Source organism: Stigmatopora argus, chromosome 1, assembly GCF_051989625.1.
Source record: "Stigmatopora argus isolate UIUO_Sarg chromosome 1, RoL_Sarg_1.0, whole genome shotgun sequence".
Taxonomy (NCBI): domain Eukaryota; kingdom Metazoa; phylum Chordata; class Actinopteri; order Syngnathiformes; family Syngnathidae; genus Stigmatopora; species Stigmatopora argus.
Window position 1 is genome coordinate 2,324,471 of NC_135387.1, and position 25,257 is coordinate 2,349,727.

General features: G+C 41.1%; 2 protein-coding genes across 8 annotated transcripts in view; one reads left to right on the forward strand and one right to left on the reverse strand.

Annotated features, from left to right (window-relative positions):
• The window catches only part of abcc4 (ATP binding cassette subfamily C member 4 (PEL blood group)), a 166,007-nt gene extending 163,223 nt beyond the window's left edge, over positions 1-2,784 (forward strand). For all 4 annotated transcript variants that reach the window (XM_077596960.1, XM_077596877.1, XM_077596797.1 and 1 more), the window contains one exon: positions 2,641-2,784. The gene's annotated coding sequence lies outside the window, so the exon portion shown is untranslated. The remainder of the gene's footprint in view (positions 1-2,640) is intronic.
• uba3 (ubiquitin-like modifier activating enzyme 3) overlaps positions 633-25,257 on the reverse strand; it is a 31,862-nt gene continuing 7,237 nt past the window's right edge. For 3 of the 4 annotated variants that reach the window (XM_077597245.1, XM_077597324.1, XM_077597553.1), the window contains 16 exons: positions 16,831-16,942; positions 16,680-16,760; positions 16,531-16,613; positions 11,288-11,368; positions 11,146-11,189; positions 11,006-11,070; positions 10,778-10,933; positions 9,615-9,717; positions 9,437-9,547; positions 9,305-9,358; positions 8,861-8,897; positions 8,700-8,781; positions 5,586-5,686; positions 2,922-2,985; positions 2,804-2,858; positions 633-2,721 (listed from right to left, as the gene is read on the reverse strand). In XM_077597245.1, the coding sequence (XP_077453371.1) occupies positions 2,633-2,721; positions 2,804-2,858; positions 2,922-2,985; positions 5,586-5,686; positions 8,700-8,781; positions 8,861-8,897; positions 9,305-9,358; positions 9,437-9,547; positions 9,615-9,717; positions 10,778-10,933; positions 11,006-11,070; positions 11,146-11,189; positions 11,288-11,368; positions 16,531-16,613; positions 16,680-16,760; positions 16,831-16,942 (1,318 nt within the window). In that variant the 3' untranslated portion in view covers positions 633-2,632. Of the gene's footprint in view, positions 2,722-2,803; positions 2,859-2,921; positions 2,986-5,585; positions 5,772-8,699; positions 8,782-8,860; positions 8,898-9,304; positions 9,359-9,436; positions 9,548-9,614; positions 9,718-10,777; positions 10,934-11,005; positions 11,071-11,145; positions 11,190-11,287; positions 11,369-16,530; positions 16,614-16,679; positions 16,761-16,830; positions 16,943-25,257 lie in introns of all 4 variants that reach the window. The other variant, XR_013299772.1, reaches the window with a different exon arrangement.

A 25,257-nucleotide genomic window follows, 5' to 3' on the forward strand; every position in this document is an offset into this window, starting at 1 on the left:
AGCCAGCCATTGACTGTAACAGTTTTCTCAAAGGTCACGTTGTAATAATCGGCTACCTTCTAGTATTGGCGGTCCATGAATTTCCTAGTGACGCCTTCAGCTGTCGGAATCAATCCAACCCTTAAAAACTATTTTATGGCTATAAAACCTCTACTGCAGCTTCAGCTGCGACACATAATAAAATCATCAATAATTGCGGGTTGACAAAACCGCTATTAAATCAACACAACAATATATTTGCTTGTGCAGCTTGCTCCAGATGCAGTTTGGTGGCTCTGGCTAGTCCACTCTATCACTAGCCAATCATAGTTGGTGAAAGCGATAACGTATCCCTACGCCTGCGAGAAGGCAATGACGTATCCCTACGCCTGCGAGAAGGCAATGACGTATCCCTACGCCTGCGAGAAGGCCTTGGTGTCACCAAATCGAATTCTGATTGGTTAAAGCAACAATCTTATCGACGCTTGTTTAATGCAGCAGAGCCTGCAGAACTGATTGTGAAGGCCTTGGGCCAGATTTCTGACCCTGGCAACAAATAATGGCTGAAATGTGATTGGTTAAATGCTTCAATATGAAAACACACATCTGGAAGCAGTGCAACCAGGGGGAAAAGCAATGAAAGGAAGCTAACAGACAATTTGGAATTATTTAATACGTATTCATGGACAAAACATAACATCAGTCTGTGATTCAGATAATTCTTAGGCCAGCAGAGAAGGCCTTGAAGGCCCTGATGGCACACCACTGCCTTCTAGTAATTTGAATATATATTTTCGGCCTTTAATTATTTTACATGTTTTATTGTCCCCATGACTTTAATACTGTGTTGGCGTAGTTAGTGAAATTTATTTATTTTATTATTTACTTTCAGGTTACCTTCTTTAACTTCTTTAACCTTCCACAACAGCCATACCCTAATTTCAGCTAGAACAGGCAGAGCCATGTCTCTTTTGATGGTTGCAGATGGCTTGCTGCTAACCTGTGAGGTAAAATATGGAAACTGCTGGTGACAGTCCTGAGTGGCGACCGCACCAATAGGAGGGCCACGTCAGCACTGAGGCATTTACCCTGCCTCTAATGCCGCTTTAATCACCTTTGTTTCCCCCCATTAGACTCTTATGCATGCATACTCATTGATGAGCAATGTTGTCAAAATAATTCCAAAACTTTGTATACTTTTAAAGTGGTGAAATGACCAAAAAAAGCTCACATTTTCATGTATTTTTACTTTAAAATTCTGATTATGGCTCTCAAGGAATAACATTTGAAACCATGAACTGTTTATGGCTCTCTGTCAAAACGGTTCCCTGAGCTATAATTTACCGTCAACATTTATAACCAAAATCTGAAGCGTTATTTTGTGTCAGACATAGAGCAACAGTTGTGCAAACGGAAACAGATTAAACTCACCGTAGGTCAGGGTAAGGATTCGATGAAACCAGGGTGTCAAATTGTACGTTTAGATCCGCTCGCTGCATCATTTTTGTGTCCCGTGAAAGTCAAATGACTAGCATCAACTAAAAGTAAAATTCATGCAATATATTTGCAGTCCAAAAGAAAATTAAAACTCAATATTTACATTTTTTGTTTATTTTATAAAGGTAAATGACCTAGGAAAATACAGCCCCAATACTACGAGATTAAAGTAGTGAATTAGGGCCTACGAGAATTAAAGTTGTAATATTATGAGAATCAAGTCAGAAATTGTAATATTAATTGATTGATGTCATAATACTACGTACCTTTACATCTAGAACTTTAAAAAAGTAATATTATTATAGTTTTAAGTCTTTGTTACATGTTAATAACATGTAACAAAGACTTTAACAGTTATGTATGCAATATGTCTAAATGAGCTAAGTTAGCTGCATTAAAATAAAGAATATTGAGCATCGAATGAGGCTCTATTTGAGAATAGGTTTGACAAATATATTCATTCCATAACGCACATCCTTGTAAGGTTTGCGGGTGTTGCTGCAGCCTATCCCAACTGACTGGGCGAAAGGCAGACTACACTGGTCGCTAGTCATGCGTAGCAAATAAGAAATTAAAGCTATATTACCTCACCTTGGCTGGGAGTTACAACAAAGTATTAGAATAAATCCTAATATTGATTGTAATTTTTATGTAGCTGTGGCAAAAGATTAGGGATTTCCTTATTTCGGAAACGTGATTCGAAAATATAGCCTGATCAATAATGTTGATTTTGACAGAGCTGGTGAAGTACTCTGTAAAATATGCAGCAGCTGTCTTTACTAAATTAGCCTCAAAGCATCAATATATTTAATATAAAATTACACAATATAACCTATTTCATGTAATATTTTGACTTTGATCTCATATTAAGGTAACATTACGATTTTTTTCTCATGTTAGAAATGTCTTTAATCCTGCAATATTGTCATGATATTACAACAGTTCCCCTTCCTTTGTATGTCCCTAATACTTTTATCGTAAAAATTAACCAATATTACAGTAAAGTATTTTTGGATGGACAGTTGGAATACAATAGGCACACACAAGTTTACAATATGACTTTTCTTTTTTACCCATGGGCTTTTGCTTTTCCTATTTACACTCAATCAGGTTGATGCGAGTAACATTGAATAAGTTGAACATCATATCTGCGCTTTCAGGCAGTGAAATTGAGCTTGAAGAGGACCGTCTGGGGAGTGGTGACGTCTGCCACGGCGATTTCCTGGCCATCCGACAAGCCCAGTTCTGCCAGGCAAACGCATGGAAAAAATAAAGGAGAAAATAAATAAACTCTTTCCTGTGAAACAAGGGAGTGTCCGTTGTTTACCTTTCAAAGTTTTGCAGAGATTTGGCCTCGTCCGTTCCTCAATTGATTTAACAGACTGCAAAATGTTTATGATAAGTGTTGCGTTTTAAATGAACCAAAAGTTAAAAAACTCCTTTACCTGCAGGTATAGAGTCTTGTTTTTACCTTCCAGCGTTGTAGTGATAGCTGGAGATTTCATTTGTCTGGAAAAGTATACAGATTTCATTTTTTTTATTGATTCATTTGCATTCATCTTGAAATTCCCTGGCTAATAGAAGTATGAACTATTTTAGTTTTACAAACTGAAGGGAAATCTCAAGACAAAAATTGTTGATTTTGAGTTTTTTTTTTTTTTTGTTGCTAACCCTTTATAGGCCCTTTATTGGCTGTGAATTGACAGTGCCAAACACTGGGAGCGGTGAATCAGAGCACGTTAATTAGAACTGTCATGATTAATTGACTTATCAATTGACAAATGAATTGTGATCTATTTTTAAAGGCTCGCTCCCAGCCGTCTAAGTTGAAATAGATTGGACATCAGTGCTATCAATAGTAGTGAAAGATGAGCCTTCAGAGTCACTTTTCCAAGATTAAATTCATTGAGCGTTAATCGCTACCATTGGTAAGAAGAGTTAAATATGATCAGATCTTTAAAAATGAACGAAAAAATGAAATCAACTTGAGTATTATTTTGGCTAAAAAACAAAAAAGTATAGTCATACCGCTACTTACGAATGCCTCTAGTTACCAATGAGTGACTTGAGATGAAAAAGATCCAAGTTAAGAAACCCCCTTAAAAAGTAAAATATTTCGACATTTAAGGCGATATGGCCACCACATCTTAAACTTCTGTTAAGACAATTGTAATTTCTGTCATTCAAAAAGCATCAGGTTTTTGTCAAGATGGACTTATTTCTTTGTTCAAATTGAAAAATGTTATATTTTGCATTTACAATGACAGGCATATTAACTTCCTTATGTTAAGGAACCTAATAATGTGCTTTTGATTCATACAGTATCTCAGAAATACCACTTGTGATGATTTTTCTTAAGATTTTCCCTTCAATTATTACTACCATGAATACGGAGGTGAAAATTGGGAATCAGGGGCGGCTTATACGCGAGAAATTGTAATATTCAAAAATTTCAAGGCAATATTCAGGGTGCGGCTTATACGCGTGGGTGGCTTATATGCGAGTAAATACGGTATCTAGTGGTTATACTAAAATGAGACATTTTTTAGTACAACACGGAGTGCGCGGAGGAGGGAGAGAGAGAGAGATAGATACTTTTTGGATGAATTTAGATTACGATACAGACACACTTAAAAATAAGTTTTAATCTTACCTTACACTAAACTTATTTCTAATTTTGTTTTATTTATTTTTTACTTTTCTTCTTCCGGCTTAGCTTTTTTTGCCTCGCTTCCACCTTCCGTTTTAGCCAGAGTTTTTAAGAGGAACCTATCTAGCGTTGTTTGCTTTTGTCTCTACTCATCTCATTTTCTGAACCGCCTTATCCTCATTAGGGTGGTGGGGTGCTGGAGCCTATCCCAGTTGACTGCGGGCCAGAGGCGGGGGCCTGGATCGGTGGCCAGCCGATCGCAGGGCACGAGTAGACGGACAACCATGCGCACTCACTCATACCTAGGGGCAATTTAGAGTGTCCAATCAGCCTATCATACATGTTTTTGGAATGTGGGAGGAAACCGGAGTACCCGGAGTTCTTGTGGATATCTTCACAAGAGGGAGATGCAGCGAGAAAGACAGTGCCCAGCTATGATCATAAGCAGCCTCTCGCGTCTCGGCCACCTGGCTGTCTTGTATGTTCGTATCTCAAGGCAAATATTTGCTCGGAATTTTACTCGGATCTGAAATTTCTCGTATGTTGGGGCACTCGTATATCAAGGTATGACTGTACTATATATTTATTGTTTTTGTTACTGTGTAAATATGTCCTAAAATATTAGTTTATTTGTGTGTTCGCTACCTCCTTTTTTAATTATTAGGTATTTTCTTAAAACTGTTATCTTCATATAGATATAGAAACTGTTATCTTCATATAGATATAGAAACTGTTTTCATGATTCAGGGACTTCTAATTGTGTTTTGTTATCATTGATTTTTATTTACTGTCATCACGTCAGAATTAATTGCAGTTTACTATTTATAATATTGTGCGCAGAGGAGGGAGAGAGAGATAGAGACTTTTTGGATGAATTTAGATTACGATACAGACACACTTGAAAATAAAATGCATGCATGCATGTATGTATACACATATACACAGCCATACCTCTACTTACGAATGCCTTTAAGGTACGAAATATTCAGGCTACAAAAGTTTTTTATATGCAAATGAGTGCCTCGAGATACGAAAAAGATCAAATTTACGGAATCACCAAAAAAGTAAACACATTTCCTTATCTGTCATTTTATTTTGAAAATATTGTCACGGATGCATTGATTCATTCTCACTTTAGAACCTCGCTACACTCAACTGGGATCCTATTGGCTGTCTCACAACAACCACTATCCATGTTTCAAGATTTTCTCTTACACACCTGTCAACCTCTGCTAAATGTTCTTCTTTATTAATGATATGTACTTATATACACACACACACAATTTCGCTTTACAGGACCTTTAAATGTTTGTTATTGGATTAATCCATTAATCGAATTCATTGATTGACCCTTATTCGACTGATAGTTGCATCCTCAATCAAAATAATAATTTGTGTTAGCCTAAATACATGAACTGCACTGTCTGGATTAGTAGAAACATGGTTGTGTTCGACTCACAGGGAAGCGTTCTCCGTTAGGTACTCCAAAATCTCCTGTAGTTTTGCGGAAGGTGGGAACTGGAGGTCTTGAGGCACCTGGCTGCACGCCGAACAGTTGTCCTGCCCCCCAGATGCGGACGGAACACAAGGCAGAATTATTGGTCAGCAGAGGGCGACATAGTCGTATGTAAATGTTTGGGCACCCCTGTAAATATACAAGATTTTCCTTTATAAATCAATGGTTGTTTGGATCAGCAATTCTATTTAAAATATAGGCGACATAGTTTTAAATTAAAAGATTTTCAGATTGTGGTGTCTCTTGAGATTTATTTCGAGGCAAAAAGTGTGCCGCAGCTCAAAAAAGGTTGGGAAACACTGGTTTAAGAGGATACAAAAAGCTAGCTCAGAGATTTCAGCTGTGAGTTTCCACTGTGAGAAAAATAGTGAGGAAATGGAAGTCCACAGGGACAGTTCTAGTTAAGGCCCAGATTGACAGGCCAAGAAAAATGTCAGATAAGCAGTCGAAGGATGGTGAGAACAATCAAACTCAACCCACAGACCAGCTCCAAAGACCCACAACATGATCTTACTCCAGATGGCCTCACTGTGCATCATTCAACTATTCAGGGCACTTTGCACAAGGAGAAGCTGTATGGGAGCGTAATGCGGCAGAAGCCTTTTCTGCGCACATGCCACAAACAGAGTCGCTTGAGGTAAGCTAAAACACTTGGAGCCAGCTTCATTTTGGACTAAGGTGCCCCGGACTGATGAAACTGAAATTGAGTTATTTGGACATACCAAGGGGTAGTGTACATGGCGGAAGAGCATAGCATTCCAAGACAAACACTTGTTACCCACAGTAATATTTGGTGTTAGTTACATCATGATGTGGGGCTGTGTGGCCGGTGGAGGTACAATCATATATCTACTTAAGAATGCCTCTAGGTACGAAATTTTCAGGTTACGAAAGATGCAAATGATGCCTCAAGTTACGAAAACAAGATCCAAGTTACGAAATCCCTCCAAATATCAATACATTTCCCATATCCATTATTTTGTTTTGAAATTGTCACGCTAGCATTGATTCTCACTTTCCAATCTCGCTACACTGTACTGGGCTCTCATTGGCTGTCTCACAATAACCACTATCTATCTTTCAAGTTTCTCTCTTATGTCCTTTTGACCGCCGTTCGTCATCATGGAGTTCTGACTGTGTTTATTGTTGTTGTTGAGTTTTTCCAAGTGTGGATAAAGCAGCTTCTTCTGTTTTTATCATCATGCCTCCCAAGAAAATGACCAGTGCGAATGAAAAGTGGTAAGCGATGAGGACATTGACGAGTTGGTCGAGGGGCATAAAAACAAACTCAACAGAGGAGCTGAATGAACTATAGAGTTAATGGATCACTTGGTAATACAGGAGGAACATAACGAGAAGGCCGACGGGGAGGAAACAGCGAGCAATTTGACGAACTTTCTGTCTTCGTAGCAAAAAAACACATCCAGAAAAAGTGTTCACGAGTTGTGCGATCGCCTACATTGATGACGTTTGTCTGTTGCATTATAAAATAATTATTACAAGTCGGTAACTAACGACAATCGTATTTGATTTTTTTTTAAATGTCCGTCAACCTGCACCGCAGAAGAGCAACTTAATTCCAAAGAGGTGAGAACCAGTCGCGAGAAATAAAATGGGTGAAAAATGTAATTCCAAAGAAATTATTAATGTTGAGGTTGTTTGAATTCCTATTTTTGTGTTAAGTAGATGTGTGTTCATGTGTTTGTGAGCTCTGTTTCCTACCGTTAGCTTCCTCTTGTTCACCTGCGTTTTAACACGGATATATTTTGCTTGCTTGTTATTCATTTTAAGACATTAATAAATAATTTTATTATCATTTTCTGTTTTTTGTGTTTCTCACATCTTTCATACAAAATTGGGACACTTTGACCAAATTTAAAGGGTTTAGTTGGTAGTTGTGTGGACTGGAACGAATTAGAGAATTTACATAAAGAATTTATATATATATTAGAGAATTTATATACAGTAATACCTCGACATATGAGTGCCCCGTCATACGAGCAATTTGAGATAAGAGTAAAATTTGGAGCAAATACAGACGCTCCCCTACTTACGAACGAGTTAGGTTCCGAGCGATTGTTCATAAGTTGAATTTGTTCGTAAGTTGATTCAGTGCTATATTTTGTATTATAATATATGTTTAAGGCCTATATAAGTATATTGAAGGTTTATATAAGTGCATTTGTATGTTTAAGGCTTGTATAAGTAACATGCATTGGTTTGTACTGAAAAAAACATTTAACGAACAATCGTCGAACGATTCAAGTTGTATGCCCGTGCAACGCTCACCATTTTCTAACCCGCATCAAGCTTCTTTATTATTGCCACTTTCGTTTCAAATGAAATGGCTTGCCTCTTCCTTGCACTACCACCCTCACTAGAAGCCTTTTGCTTTTCACCAACCATATTGAATAATGGATGCAGGAGATATTTAATGATAAAAAATGTTCTTTGCACACTGGAGATACGTTCACGCACTGCAACAAACTGGGCAGAGGAAAGTGGATGCTGGGTGAGCTCTCACAGCGCCAGGCGTCGGTATTAACGGCGGAAAGAAGCACTACAAGAAGTAGCCGAAAGAAGCCAGGCTCACAGAACAAAGAAAGTTGTAAAAACATTTAAGTAAAAAGTATAAAGTACAAAGTAAAGTAAAGAGGAATGTATTAAGAAATATTAAAATGTAATTTAAAAAAAAGATAGAAGGGCTGTAAAACACGAAAAACATAAGAATATACAGAGCTACTGTCACTGGCTTCCGCGTGACGGCACCATCTTGGAAAAAATAAAAAGAAAAAAAGGAAAAAAAGAAAAAAAACACCTATGCGCAGACATGTTCGTATGTACCGTTGTTCGTAACTCGAATGTTCGCAAGTAGGGGAGTGTCTGTATTTATCTTGAGATACGATACAAATTTTGATATACGAGCATACAGCGGACGTGAGAGGCTGCTCATAAGAACATCATGGGCACTGTCTTTCCCGTCAATGATCAGCGGTCCCCAAACTTTTTCATACGACTGTAAAATCCTGAAAAATTGTGACACTTGGAAAAACAAACCTTTCGCTCAGCTTCAAAACTGTAAGTGTACAGTCCGTCCACGTCATTGAAGATCAGGTAATTATTTAAAGGAATATATGCACTGCGACAAGAAGTGGGATGCATAAGTGACAAACTCAAAACATATTGCTGAATGTGTGAAAAAAGTCTCTTGCACCAACCTTGTAGCAATTTTAAAAACTTCACTTGCACAGGTAGCTGCAAAGAATACAAATTTTTTCATCATTAATTAATCACTGATTATTTCTTACAATTATAAATGAATGTTAGTAAATGAATACAATGTCAATAGAAACTTAATTAATAAAATCAAATTGAATGGATCCAGAAAAACAAAATGTTTGTGGCCCACAAAAAACACTAAAGATGGTTTCATTAATTGATCATAATTTGTGCATGAGAGGTTTACGTAAATAAAAAAAGAATACTGCATTTTCTCTTTTTTAACCAAAAATAAAATAATAAAATAAATGAAAATACATACGATTAAAAGGCTCAAGAAAACGGGTTAGCACAAGTGTTAGGTCCATAATGTCGCTAAACTAAGCTAAATCGATAACCAATTAATTGTAAGACAATTAATCAGCCTGGTATTTCACAAGTACCAGCGATGACTGCATTTGTAGACGCTACAGCAGGAATGATCCGCTTTACAACACCTGCAAAAAATGAGCCTGGTCAACACCAGAAGCATGCGAGATCTGCCGATTCCATTAACAACGCAGAATAAGCTTCACCTTGCGTGAGCCTGTATGTGACTCCTATGATGTTGAAGTGAGCAGCACGCTCCAATGCTCTCTCGAACACCCACTGAATATGCTCCGGATTGTCTCCGTCTAAACTTGTTTCTACATGGCAACAACATGACAGTGAGTAAAATTGTCCTTTTTTTGGTACAACGGCATGCCTCCGTACCTCCAAACGGCTTTTCTTTGGGCCACAGAAATATTCGAGGATATTCTATGCAATGTTCAGGAAGCCTTGGCATGGTTGCGATGGTACACATGGGGAAATTAACCTGATGATTGGAAAATAAAAAAGTTAGTCCAAAAGTACAAATGAGTCCACATTCAACTAGTGTGATTTTTTTTACATTTTATAGTACTATTGCTTCATAGGGTAAGTAACTATTTTTGTTCATTTAAAGGGAAGAACACCAGCTATTAACCCTGAAATACATAAATTCTGATTTCTATTTTAACTCACTGGCAGCGCTAAATATTCAATCTATTTTTATGGGGGGAGAGGTTCTTTTATTCGCCCCTCAGAGAAAATTGGATTTTAATGGCACTGAAAATTGAGATGTCAGTTTTATACTACACTATGTCACAATCCTGCCAGAAACTATTGTTATTTTTTTTATTCATCTTTTTTAATAATAGTTTATAAATGAATGAATACAACTATGCAGTGAAATTGTTAAAATGTTAAAAACTACAGGGAGTGTAGAATTATTCGGCAAATGAGTATTTTGACCCCATCCTCTTTATGCACGTTGTCAAGCGTGCAGCTGCCAAGGTGGTACTTGCCACCAGTTTTGCCATATTTCCAAGCTGCAACATCACTGTAGTGCCCAAAAGCACAATGTGTGAAACACTCAGAGACATGGCCAAGGTAAGAAAGGCTGAAAAATGACCATCACTGAACAAGACACACAAGCTGCTCATTTTGCTGTGAATTGAAATGACTATATCCCTTGTAGTAGTCAATGGCAGCCAATCAGTTAATTTTAGGGCATTTCAGATCAATTGCTGGCGATAGATATTGGGTCATATCCTATTGATTTTTGGGCATTTCTGGATCACTTCCTGTTGATTTGGGGGAATTTATGGGTTATTTTCTGTTGACAAAATGAATACACAGTGACTCAAAATCAACAAGATGCAACGTACAAGATGTAATGTGTAAATGCCCCCAAATCAACCTTAGTGTCCTATAAATGCCCCCAAAACTGAGGGGAATGGAGTTATTTGTTTTTTGATTAGAAGGGAGAGAACGAACCGCCACCCCCAGTAAAATGGAATTTGACGTCTAGTGTCGTCAATGACTGCCAAGGAATAACTGAGCGCAAGTGAAACCTGGGGTGGGTACAGCTCAAGCGTGCAATCGATGCAAGCTGTCATGCCGGGTAGTATGACACGAGCGTTTCCTTTAAAGCCTTCTGTGCCCCCATCAATGAGGGGGATGATGGAGCTGGGATCCAGTATTCCGTCTTCATAGCTCAGTAGCGATATCTAGTGTCACCAAAAAGTTATTTAAGTTAATTTGCGTTTTGGAGTTGAAGGGGATCTGATGAAGAGGGTTACCAGCATGCCGTTCAGCCATCGTCTGGCAATGATGGAGTCCAGCCCACACACAATGATGTGGAACTCTGCATCGGGACAAATTAAAGATAGCTTAACGTCTGTGGATGTCGTTAAAGTCAGAATCTGTCAGAAATACGTACGTCTGTAGAATGACTCGTCAAAGTCCTGGATTTTTTTGAAGTGACTGAAGATGTGACTGATAAGGAGATAAAACTCACATATTCTTTAAGTAGGATGATTTAATTGTGGTTAGACAGTTTGAATCTGTTCCAGATAGGATACGGGACAACTGTACATCCAGGGACGCGACTGTTCACGAAGTCCGCTGCCACTTCGGCTTTTGGTCGTCCAACATCTTTAGACCTGAAGAAATTGTTAAAGAGGAAAAATACCGTATTTTATCGCATATTGACCGCCTCCGCATATAAGCCGTACCCTTAAAACTGCCTTAAAATCATTGAATGTTATTATTTCTCTCGTATAAGACACCCCCAATTCACAATTTTCACCTCCATATTCAAGGTTTTAATAGAGAGTACAAATGTGTTACTTTGAAGATAAAATCTTGAGAAAAATCATCGCATGTGGTAATTCTGAGATACTGTATGAATCGAAAAGATCATCTGCTGATTAAACCAGGGGTCTCGAACTCAATTTACCTGGGGGCCGCTAGAGGCCGAGTCTGGGTGAGACTGGGCCGCATCAGAATTTCCACAAGAAAAGCACTGATAAAACATTCCAACGTTATCAAATATCTTTATTTTTTAACAAAAAATAATGAATTAAATAAATTAACTTCAAGATGAATAAAAAATAAATCAATCAGTAATACAAAACCAAATAATACTAATGAGCATACAGTAGATATACACTGGCTGGCCAAGTAGAGAAAATGAATTATTTTTATTCCGTTTCAAATGTCTGTATTAACAGCTCTTTAACCTTTAACTTTCTGAACTTGAATGGAACATTGAACATGAAATATTCTGAACACGGCTTCTCTTGCCTACTCCTTGCTGCTAGAGACCTGGCAGCGCTTCTTCTCACATAGTCACATTTGGCTTGAGGGAGGAAGCAGTGGAGACCCTCAGTAGAGCTTGGAGATGCTCATCAGTAAGTCTGGACCTGTACTTGGACTTATTGAAGTTCAAGGTGGAGAAGAGCTTCTCACACAAGTATGTGCTCCCAAAAAGGCACATGGTCCGCTTGAACCTTCGGGAAAGTTCAGGGAAGCTGGGGGTCAACTCTCTCAAAAATTGCCCAAGCTTGTCTGCTTCTCCACTCACCTCCCTGAACTTGGCTTTGAGTGCAGAGTTGCACTGCAAGTCAATGAGCTCCATTTGAAGCTCAGGAGGGGCATCTTGCACATCAAAGGAGAAGGGGTCCGCAAAAATTTGAAATGTGGCTTTGTGTGTCTTGAAGTCCGCAAATCTGTGATCAAATTCCTCCTGTAGCTTCGAAATGGCCTCAACATACTTCTCACCACTGAATGGTGTGCCTGCATCCACGAGAGCCTTGCATGCTGGGAAATGGCAAAGGTTTGTCTGAGAGAGCTGGGCTTTCCATAACACAAGTTTAGTGCAGAATGCTGTCACGTTGTCATAGGCAGCACTGACAAGTTGCCCCTGGCCTTGTAGCTTCTTGTTCAGTACATTAAGCTCATGTGTGATATCAACAAGAAAAGCCAAGTCCATGAGCCATTTGGGATCACTTAGCACAGGATCAATCAACTCACAAACGGCGTAGCTAGCTTTGACTGCTGCATTACTGTCTTTGGTAGCCTTCTTGAAGAAATCCTGTTGCCTCAGAAGACGTGTTTTAAGACTGGCAACCTGGTTGGCTCTCTCATCTCCCTGGTATTTTTCGTACTCCTCAGCATGTCTCGTAGTACAATTATGTTTCAAATTGTATTCCTTGTGCACCGCAACTTTTTCAGTGTAAATGAGACACGTCGGGGTGCCCCTGTGTTCAACAAAGAAATATTGCACTCCCCACTTTTCTTGAAACTGTCTGTGCTCATCACCGACCTTTCTCTTCACGGCAGGCTTTGAAAGAGACATCTCTGGGGCTCTGTAATATGTTTTTCCACTTGGAATGAGTCTCGGGTTGATCTTTCACATTCAGTCGCGCGGGTTTGTGGCGCATGTGCACTTTCGCTCTCCGTTTCAATCGCGGAGATGGCTACAGACACTGACACAGGCTGGATCACGGATCATAGCGCCTCATTCAGTTCTATGCTGAGAGCAGCGGAGGAGTGTGCGCGCCGAGCGGAGTGATCGGCCTCACGGCTTCTCCTCCGCCCAGCTGATTGGAGGAATGAATGAGTGAGTGAGCGAGGCACTGGACAGCCCGGCCGATGTCCCGCCCTCCAGAGCCGTATACCTCACCGTGATTGGTTCATTCAGCTCCGAACCAAAGTTCCCTCTAATTTTTGGTTGGTCTGAGCAGAAAGACAACCTCCCTGAGCGCACTGAGTACCAGTGTGAGCGACATCATCGGTACTCGGATGATTCGCCTAGAGACGTTTCGCCGACGGACGTTTGACAGATGGGCAGGTCGCCGAATGGACGTTCCACCGAACGTTCATTCGGCCGAACGGAGGTTTCGCCGAAACGGGATTCGAACGCTCGCCCCGCCGGATCGTGTGTGTACAAGTTTTTCAACCTCGGCCCGCGGGCCATATACGGCCCGTTAGGATTTTTAATCCGGCCCGCCGCCGGTGTTGTCCAAATTATAGTAAAAATCAATGTTCGTCTACCATCAATGGCAGCCCGGGAATAAGCACTCTTGGGCGGGCATGGCAGTCCGGGAATAAGCACTCTTGGGCAGGCAGATGTAGCAGAACCGAGCCGTAAAATGACAGCAATCGGGTCAAATCCATCCTAAAACAGCATTTAATGATTAAATACAAATACTGGATGATATCGCGATGGAGGCAAAAAAACGTCTATAGACGTCCATTCGCCAAACGGCTCAAAATGCTCTCAAATTCGGTCAAATCCAGCTGAAAACAGCGTTTAATGATTAAATACAAATACTCGTATTTGTATTTAATCATTAAACTAACAAATACTAGTACGACCTGTCCGTCTGTCAAACGTCCGTCTGCGGAACGTCTTTAGGCGCATCATCCGGTCACGACATCATCATTGCTCGCTATCGGCACACCAGTATCACACCTGCCACAAGCAGGTGCATGTCAATGTTCCCTCTAATTTTTCATGTAAAACATGCTGTAAAACAAGAAAAACATGAGTGGACAGAGCTACTGCTACTGGCTGCCACTTAAACGGCGCCATCATGGGGAAAGGGGTAAAAAAAAAAAAAATTAAAAAATAAATAAAATTGATCTTTCATATTAAGACGGGGGCCGCAAATTATCGTCCCGCGGGCCGCAGTTGGCCCGCGGGCCGCAAGTTTGAGACCCCTGGATTAAACATTCCGGAAGAGTGTTGCCTGCATGTGGACGAATTCAAAAGAAAGTCACGTGAGCAGTACAACCAGGAAGTGTGTCCGAGTCTCTGGATGCAGCATAAGATACACATTACGCAGGTATCAAGGCTGATATTTTAATGATCGTCCGCAAGACCTTCAATCACCCATAAGAACTATTGGGATGTGCTGACATGGTAAACACTACGAACACGTGTCAATGCTACTCGCGTCTGACCAGTCAGAGCACATTTAACTACCGATAAAAGGTAAGATGGTGGCGCCCTGAACGAGCAATGGCAGGCACGAGTAAGTGAGTTTTTTCACGTTTTATGCAAGAATTTCATTCATAGACGTCAAATTTAATTAAGATTATCTCGCTACGTTTGTCCAAACCGTACAACGTAGAGTTGAATTTTTTTATGGTGGACAGAAAAGGCTGTTGGATCCTAATAGACGAGTAATTGAATTTCCTCACCTTCTCTAAGTGTGTAAACTCAATCTTTTAGTTGTTAAAGCTGGAAGCAGAGGTGATGTATGAATCATTGTCATTTTCGGAAGAATTTCCGCCAGCGAGTTTCCGGGTGCTCCCCGGAACACTTTTTTTTCTGTCGTGACGGGAGTTATAAAACATCCACCCATCCATAAATCACACTTTATCTATTATCTATAATCCTTATACAGTAGTACCTTGACATACGAGTGCCCCGACATACGAAGAATTTGAGATACGGGTAAAATTCTGAGAAAATATTTACCTTGAGATACGCGACAAATTTTGAGATACGAGCATTTGAGACAGCCAGTTGGCCAGGCCGCGAGAGGCTACTTATGATTTCACCGCAATGTCTCTCTAGCCGCATCTCCCTTGTGCAAAGACTGGGCAGAGCGTTGCATTTTTTCCGTGTTTTGTTGTTGTTGCATTAGTCAGTGCAGAATTAAGAGAAACACAATGGATCCAAAGCAAGCCGATGCAATGAAGCGTAGTGCGAAGAAAAGGCGTATGATGACAATCGATAATAAGCACGAAATAATCGAAAAACATGTGTAGTATATGCGTGACTGAGCTGGTTCGCAAATACGTATGGAGAAGCAGGAAGTTCGCTGAAAGCCGCGGTTGGAATCATTAACCTTTTGCCTTGGTTATTGCACAAGAAAGTTTAAATTTTGTGTAGCCAGGTCACCCCTGCTTGTGTTCACTAAAACCTGTCCCAGACGTGCTTTCACGCATTATTGAACTACTGCAGATGAATAACTTTGGTAATTGGGCAATATGGTTGTAGTCCCAAATTAGGCCTAACAAACTAAAAAGGAAACAACAGGATAAACTAGAGCAGGGGTGCCTCCAAGATCTACTTTTCAATGAGTTACCCTTCCACGACCTACCTTTTTTTATAGGCCACTGACAAAGCTCAGCAATTATGTATTGATATACATCCCATTAGACTATCAACATGTATGGGAGCGGTAGGGAACGGGGGTGGAAATCCAGTTTCGATTCATGCTATGGTTTTCTGCGAACATGATAATTTCAAAATAGCCTAGCTAAGGAAATCGACAGAGGGGAGGGACCAAAATGTAATTGTCGTGCGATCTACCAATAGTACCTTGGCGATCTACCAATAGTACCTTGGCGATCTACGTAATGGGCCCCCCTGTACTAGAGGAAGACTCAGAGAAAAATACCACCTGTGTAGACAAATTAAAAGCATCGCCATGTTGGTAGAGGGGCAATGCTAACTTTACCTTAATGTGCCCCAAATGTCTCTTTTCTTCTCTACATTTCAACAGGCATTCAAATTTATTTAAGATAAGTAGACTGGTCCGTTATCAGTGTGGAGCAACCTTTAAGCACTCAACTCATTTGGTTATTATACAAACATATCCTGTTGGAGAATCCCTTATTAGTTAGTTATTAGAAAGTCGTAACAGAAAGACACACGCAATCAAATACATACGCTCCTAATGAAAGGTAGGTTTCAGCTACGGGCTAAGGTAAGAGTTTACTGTAAAAAGGTGCTTATGTTGAACATCATTATCAACACAGCATACCTTAAGAGAATAAGTGGAAGCCAATCGGGAAAATAACCTACCTGAAAAGAAACTGACGATTCAGGTTGGACAGGTCAATAGTGTCCATATCAACCACATGAATGAGTCGGAACCCAGACAGGGCCTGCAAAAACACATGCAGGTCAGAGCAAAACTGAAGGTGTTTTATTGTTTCAAATCCATTTCCTACCAGATCTTTCAGCAGTTCACAGCCAAGCCCACCCGCGCCAATCACCAATATTTTGCACGTCTTCAACAAGAACTGCAAAGACTGAGGCAACAGACACATCGTCTTATAGGGGAGTTGCCTGATAAAAAAATCATCCAATGTGTCCTCTCACTTCTGTGCTTGGTTCGAAATCGGGATGTGTGAACGGACCGGGTCTCTCCAGGAACTTCCTGACATGATTCCAACGGCCGTCCCACTCGCAGGCACCGCAATCTACAGCCATTCTGAAAACAGAAAATGCATGCATTCCTGAGAACTTGTAATCACACATTTATAAGAAAGATTCCCAATGCATACCTGTCAACCTTCGCCAATTGCTCCCCTTATTAATAATTGCAATTTCCCTTATAAAGCGATAATAAACCGTACAAATGCAACGCGGCACATATTTACTCAGGTACAGTGGTACCTTGAGATACGACCTTATCGTTTCCCATAGAAATGAACTAAAAACAAATTAATTTGTTCCAACCCTCTGAAAAAAACACAAGAAAACAGGATTTTGGAATGGAAAATACATTTTTATTTGTTCTAATTCACATCTATTAACAGAGTAACAACTAGTGTTAATGATGTTTAATAGTACTAAAATTAGACGGATTTCGCAGAGGGGAGAGAGAGAGGGACATAGAGAGAGCGAGAGACTTTTTGCACGGCAACGAGCTCGTAACATAACATAAACAAATTTAAATGAACTTGGATTACGATACAGACACTCAAAAATAAATTTAATCTAACCTTACATTAAACTTCTAATTTTGTTTTAAATTTTTATACCTTTCTTCTCCCGGGTTGGCTCTATTTGCCCCGACTCCACCCTGACTTTCATCTAGATCAGGGGTCTCGAACTCAATTTACCTGGGGGCCGCTAGAGGCCGAGTCTGGGTGAGACTGGGCCGCATCAGGATTTCCACAAGAAAAGCACTGATAAAACATTCCAACGTTATCAAATATCTTTATTTTTTAACAAAAAATAATGAATTAAATAAATTAACTTAAAGATGAATAAAAAATAAATCAATCAGTAATACAAAACCAAATAATACTAATGAGCATACAGTAGATATACACTGGCTGGCTAAGTAGAGAAAATGAATTATTTTTATTCCGTTTCAAATGTCTGTATTAACAGCTCTTTAACCTTTAACTTTCTGAACTTGAATGGAACATTGAACATGAAATATTCTGAACACGGCTTCTCTTGCCTACTCCTTGCTGCTAGAGACCTGGCAGCGCTTCTTCTCACATAGTCACATTTGGCTTGAGGGAGGAAGCAGTGGAGACCCTCAGTAGAGCTTGAAGATGCTCATCAGTAAGTCTGGACCTGTACTTGGACTTATTGAAGTTCAAGGTGGAGAAGAGCTTCTCACACAAGTATGTGCTCCCAAAAAGGCACATGGTCCGCTTGAACCTTCGGGAAAGTTCAGGGAAGCTGGGGGTCAACTCTCTCAAAAATTGCCCAAGCTTGTCTGCTTCTCCATTCACCTCCCTGAACTTGGCTTTGAGTGCAGAGTTGCACTGCAGGTCAATGAGCTCCATTTGAAGCTCAGGAGGGGCATCTTGCACATCACTGGAGAAGGGGTCCGCAAAAATTTGAAATGTGGCTTTGTGTGTCTTGAAGTCTGCAAATCTGTGATCAAATTCCTCCTGTAGCTTCGAAATGGCCTCAACATACTTCTCACCACTGAATGGTGTGCCTGCATCCACGAGAGCCTTGCATGCTGGGAAATGGCAAAGGTTTGTCTGAGAGAGCTGGGCTTTCCATAACACAAGTTTAGTGCAGAATGCTCTCACGTTGTCATAGGCAGCACTGACAAGTTGCCCCTGGCCTTGTAGCTTCTTGTTCAGTACATTAAACTCATGTGTGATATCAACAAGAAAAGCCAAGTCCATGAGCCATTTGGGATCACTTAGCACAGGATCAATCAACTCACAAACGGCGTAGCTAGCTTTGACTGCTGCATTACTGTCTTTGGTAGCCTTCTTGAAGAAGTCCTGTTGCCTCAGAAGACGTGTTTTAAGACTGGCAACCTGGTTGGCTCTCTGATCTCCCTGGTATTTTTCGTACTCCTCAGCATGTCTCGTAGTACAATTACGTTTCAAATTGTATTCCTTGTGCACCGCAACTTTTTCAGTGTAATTGAGACACGTCGGGGTGCCCCTGTGTTCAACAAAGAAATATTGCACTCCCCACTTTTCTTGAAACTGTCTGTGCTCATCACCGACCTTTCTCTTCACGGCAGGCTTTGAAAGAGACATCTCTGGGGCTCTGTAATATGTTTTTCCACTTGGAATGAGTCTCGGGTTGATCTTTCACATTCAGTCGCGCGGGTTTGTGGCGCATGTGCACTTTCGCTCTCTGTTTCAATCGCGGAGATGGCTACAGACACTGACACAGGCTGGATCACGGATCATAGCGCCTCATTCAGTTCTATGCTGAGAGCAGCGGAGGAGTGTGCGCGCCGAGCGGAGTGATCGGCCTCACGGCTTCTCCTCCGCCCAGCTGATTGGAGGAATGAATGAGTGAGTGAGCGAGGCACTGGACAGCCCGGCCGATGTCCGGCCCTCCAGAGCCGTATACCTCACCGTGATTGGTTCATTCAGCTCCGAACCATAGTTCCCTCTAATTTTTTGTTGGTCTGAGCAGAAAGACAACCTCCCTGAGCGCACTGAGTACCAGTGTGAGCGACATCATCGGTATTCGGATGATTCGCCTAAAGACGTTTCGCCGACGGACGTTTGACAGACGGGCAGGTCGCCGAATGGACGTTCCACCGAACGTTCATTCGGCCGAACGGAGGTTTCGCCGAAACGGGATTCGCGCGCTCGCCCCGCCAGATCGTGTGTGTACAAGTTTTTCAACCTCGGCCCGCGGGCCATATACGGCCCGTTAGGATTTTTAATCCGGCCCGCCGCCGGTGTTGTCCAAATTATAGTAAAAATCAATGTTCGTCTACCATCAATGGCAGCCCGGGAATAAGCACTCTTGGGCGGGCATGGCAGTCCGGGAATAAGCACTCTTGGGCAGGCAGATGTAGCAGAACCGAGCCGTAAAATGACAGCAATCGGGTCAAATCCATCCTAAAACAGCATTTAATGATTAAATACAAATATTGGATGATATCGCGATGGAGGCAAAAAAACGTCTATAGATGTCCATTCGCCAAACGGCTCAAAATGCTCTCAAATTCGGTCAAATCCAGCTGAAAACAGCGTTTAATGATTAAATACAAATACTAGTACGACCTGTCCGTCTGTCAAACGTCCGTCGGCGAAACGTCTTTAGGCGAATCATCCGGTCATGACATCATCATTGCTCGCTATGGGCACACCAGTATCACACCTGCCACAAGCAGGTGCATGTCAATGTTCCCTCTAATTTTTCATGTAAAACATGCTGTAAAACACGAAAAACATGAGTGGACAGAGCTACTGCCACTGGCTGCCACTTAAACGGCGCCATCATGGGGAAAGGAGTAAAAAAAAAAAAAAAAAAAAATTAAAAAAAAAAAAAAAAAAAAAAAAAATCGATTTTTTTTTTTACTGCGCGCCATATGATTGCTACTGCGCAGAGAAGACGAGAGTAGTGCGCAATTGCGCACGCGCGCAGCTTAGAGGGAACATTGCTCCGAACACAAGTGTCATTCATATCAATTTTGCGGGCCGCACGAACATTAATCTTTCATATTAAGACGGGGGCCGCAAATTATCGTCCCGAGGGCCGCAGTTGGCCCGCGGGCCGCAAGTTTGAGACCCCTGATCTAGATGCAATCTATCGAGGGTTGTTTGTTTTTGTATTCCCTTCAAAATATTCCGAAAATGATCCACACAAATGTCCTCACAATAGGAGAGGAGTATGCTACTTCCAACAGGAAGTAGCATACTCCTCTCGTATTGGCGAGCAAGCTCCACCACGCGTACACCATTCTGCACCAACTGGGGGGGAAAACACAGAAAAAATGCAACGCTCCGCCCAGTGCACGTAGAGACATTTACACGAGGGAGTTGCAGCGAGATGATGTTCTCATAAGCAGCCTCTTACGTAGGCTCTATGCTCGTATATCAAACCTTGTCTCGTAGCTTAAGGTAAATATTTGCCCGAAATTTTACTCGCATCTCAAATTGCTCGTATGTTGGGGCACTCGTTTGTCAAGGTATTACTGTATAGTGAGGAGGCAGATGTGTAAGGGGAATGCCTGTGCGCATATGCTTAGAGCATGACAATATTGGCAGCCGACAATGACATTTTCGTCTGCTACCAGTGACCGAGACGATCTGGATTAGAGCCAAAATGAGCAAAACGAGATCGATATTACAAAAAACGTACTTTAAAAAAATCCTGTATAAAAGTTGTTATAGGGCATACACAATCGCCATTCATTCATAGACGTCAAAATAAATATTGTTTAGCATTTTATGTTTATCTTTTCTTTATTTTGAAATAAATGACCACCATGATTTGCAAATAAATTATTTATAAAAATCAAACTGTGATTTTCTGTTTGTTTTTTTCCACATTCTGTCTCTCATGGTTGAGGTTTGCCCATTTTGACAATTACAGGCATCTCTAATCTTTTTAAGTAGGATAACTTGCACAATTGGTGGTTGACTAAATACTCATTTGCCACACTGTATGTGTTAGGGTGGATGGTTGTCCGTCTCCTTGTGCCTTGCAATTGGTTGCCAACCAATTCAGGGTGACCCCTGGCTGAGAAAGGTTCCAGCAACCCCTTGTGAAGATAATTTAGACCAGACATGACCGCAATAATCGAAAAACTGCTAAGTAGGATAACCCCTGTTATTGCTACCATACAGTAATACCTTGACTTACAAGTGCCCCGACATACGAGCAATTTGAGATACGAGTTAAATTCTGAGCAAATATTTACCTTGAGATACGAGACAAATTTTGAGATACGAGCATTTAAGACAGCCAGTTGGCCTGGACGCGAGAGGCTGCTTTATGATTTCACCGCACTGTCTCTCTCGCCGCATCTCCCTCGTGCAAAGATCTCTACAAATATTTGGGCCGAGCGTTGCAATTTATCCGTGTTTTTAATCCATTGTTCATTGCAGAATTAAGGGACACAGTGGATCCAAAGCAAGCCGGTGCAATGAAGGGTAGTGCGAAGAAAAGGCGTATGATGACAATCAATATTAAGCACGACATAATCGAAAAACATGAGTAGTATATGCGTGACTGAGCTGGTTCGCCAAAACGTATGGAGAAGCAGGAAGTTCGCCAAGGGCCGCAGTGGAATACAATGACCTCTTTGCCTTGGTTATTGCACAAGGTTTAAATTTAGTATACGTAAGATTAAAACTCTTTTTAAGTGTGTGTGTATAGGAATCTAAGTTTATTTAAGTTAAATTTAAAGTTTGTTACGTTACGAGCACATCAGTCAAGTGACTCCCTCTCCCATCCACGAACTCCCCGTTGTATATAAAATAATGCCTCATTTTATTATTAAACATCATAACCACTAGTTATTTGTTACTCTGTTAGTAGATGGTGAATACAACCAACAAAAATGTTTCTCCATTGTAATATCCTGTTTTTTGGTGTTTTTTTCCAGAGGATGGGAACGAGTTAATTTGCATTTAGTTCATTTATATGGGAAACGTTGAGTTGAGAGACGAGTAAATCGACATACGAACTCAGTCCCGGGAACGCATTAAGCTCGTATTTCAAGGTACCACTGTACTACGTTTTCGGGTCTATACAGAAATACAACTACACAAGTAAAATTATCAGGGAGTGTATTCATTAAATATTACAGCTATAGGCATATGAAAAGGCTGCAATGTATTAATATCTATATCAGTGGTTCTTAACCTGGGTTCAATTGAACCCTAGGGGTTCGGTGAGTCGGTCACAGGGGTTCGGTGGAACCTCTGCCGCGGAGGTCAAGACGCATCGACTTACCATGTCTATTCATGACAACATGCCCCGCTTGAATATAATTGACTGCAGATGATCACGTGACATTGCTTGGCCAATGAGTGCTGCGAGGAATTTATACATCTTGAATTTGAAAAAGATCACATTTCATTTTACGCTAAAGTAGGGTTCAGTGAATGCGCATATGAAACGGGTGGGGTTCGATGAATGCGCATTTGAAACTGGTGGGGTTCGGTGAATGCATATTTGAAACTGGTGGGGTTCGGTGAATGCGCATTTGAAACTGGTGGGGTTCGGCAAATGCGCATATGAAACTGGTGGGGTTCGGTGAATGCGCATATAAAACTGGTGGGGTTCGGTAGCTCCAACAAGGTTAATAACCACTGATCTATATGTTATAAATTTCCTGTTTTCCTGTTGTGTTTTCATTAAAAAGGCACGTTATATTGTTTCTTTTCGTTCAGGCAGCTCAGGGCCCTTAGATTTTCTCGCCATGTTGTTTAGGCACTTACGCGGATAGCTTGGCCTCCTACAGTTGTAGTTTTGTGTGGAGTACCGCGAATGTCTTCAGCAGAGTTTTTCAATGTGCGTCTAAATTTGACTGTGATGCGTTTGTAAAGAAAGATATACACTGTCAATCACTTGAAATTCATATTAAGGGAGCTGATCAATCATCTGTGTGCCTTTGTCTCACACTGTGGCCGGAGTATTTGCGTAGATGAGGTGTCCCAGCACTATCAGCGAACACCGTGACGTTAAAGTCAATTCGTTAATATTGGTCCTTTGAGCCGGATTACTTCACCTACTACAGTCCCAAGGATACACAGAGAACATGGATCCTCAGTCACCAACATTGTCTCAAAAGAGTTGCCACAGTGCCTAATCAACAGAGCATAGCTTCAGTATGAATAACAACTCTCTGAACATTACAAATACCCCGTTCTTATGGCGCACCTGGTCCTGGACGAAGCTAAGCTGATAGCCCAAGCTTGCAGAAACTATGCACAGCCATCTACATTCGCAATGCAGGCCCTCCAACATGGACAGCCACATCAACTCGCCCAAAGGGAGATTGCAGCTATCCTAAACTCTCCTGACATCAAACCTGGAGAATCCAAAACCTTCCAGAGCTTAACTCTTTGTGTTGACCTCTGGTGGGAATGCTGACATCGCTGGAAGGACCTAACGGGATGGAGATGATGTCGACTGGACATGCTGATCGTCTTCTGAGTAAACTCCCGAAACACTCCAGAGCCGGGTTTGTGGAGCACCTACAGGCTCAAGTTCGACTAAACACAAACAGTTTGAACCCGTACAACCTAAGGGACCTCGCTGATTGGCTTAATGTCAAGGCTGAGACTCAACGGCTGTCCGCCAAGATGGCACAATGGGCTCCACAGTTCAAAGCAGATAAAACAGCTGCTCCTTTCAAAACTCGCAATCGATCATTTCAGTTTACCACGGTTCTGATAAGCCAAAACCCAAAAACTGCCAGCCTGCAGAAAAAAAGTCAGAGGCCAAGTAGCAGAAGTTAAAGAGGATGTGTCCCTTCTGTGTCCTCCAAGGAGCAGATGGTTCAATGTCACAAGCCTCATCATGCTACTTCAGCACTCCCAAGTCTGTGTCAGAAGATCTCTACCAACATGTGGAACGTTTATGGCAGCTGGATGTGCTACCATTTCGGAGTGAGCGACTGGCAGTATGGTACCGTTTGGATCAGGAGTCTATTAACATTCTGGAAACTCGCACTGTGAGGGTGAAAGTAGATGACATCTTTCGGTATTCCACACCTCAGCACCGAGTCAAGGATGCCCCACCATTGAAGGCTACTGCCGATGCAGCACCGAGCGACGACTGGGAAAAGATGATTGAACCCTCAATGTCAGACTGTATGGCTAACGTGCTCACAACTCGTCCACCATGCAGTTTTTTAAAAATATATTATTATATTCGGCATGATGTCAGATGGAGCTCAACTAATTTGGTGCTTTTTAAGTTTTCTTCCACCCTTTAAATTGTGCAAATACTATACAGTGGTACTTCGAGATACGAGCTTAATGCGTTCCGGGACTGAGCTCGTATGTCGATTTTCTCGTAACTCAAACGAACGTTTCCCATAGAAATGAACTAAAAACAAATTAATTTGTTCCAACCCTCTGAAAAAACACCAAAAACAGGATATTGGATTGGAAAAACCTTTTTATTTGTTCAAATTCGCCATCTATTAACAAAGTAACAAATAACTAGTGGTTTAATACTACTAAAATGTGTTTACTATTATTAAAATTAGACGGATTTCGCGTAGGGGAGGAGACGGACAGAAAGAGGGGGGGAGACTTTTTGCACGGCAACGCGCTCGTAACATAACATAAACAAAATTTAATGAACTTGGATTACAATGCAGACACTCAAAAATAAGTTTAATCTAACCTTATACTAAATTTAATTCTAATTTTGTTTTAAATTTTGATACCTTTCTTCTGCCGGCTCTATTTGCCCCGCCTCCACCCTGACTTTCAGATGCAACCTGTCGAGGGTTGTTTGCTTTTGTATTCCCTTCAAAATATTCCCAAAATGCACACAAATGTCCTCACAATAGGATAATGCAAGACCACTTGCGCTCAAAGCGGCTGCTTG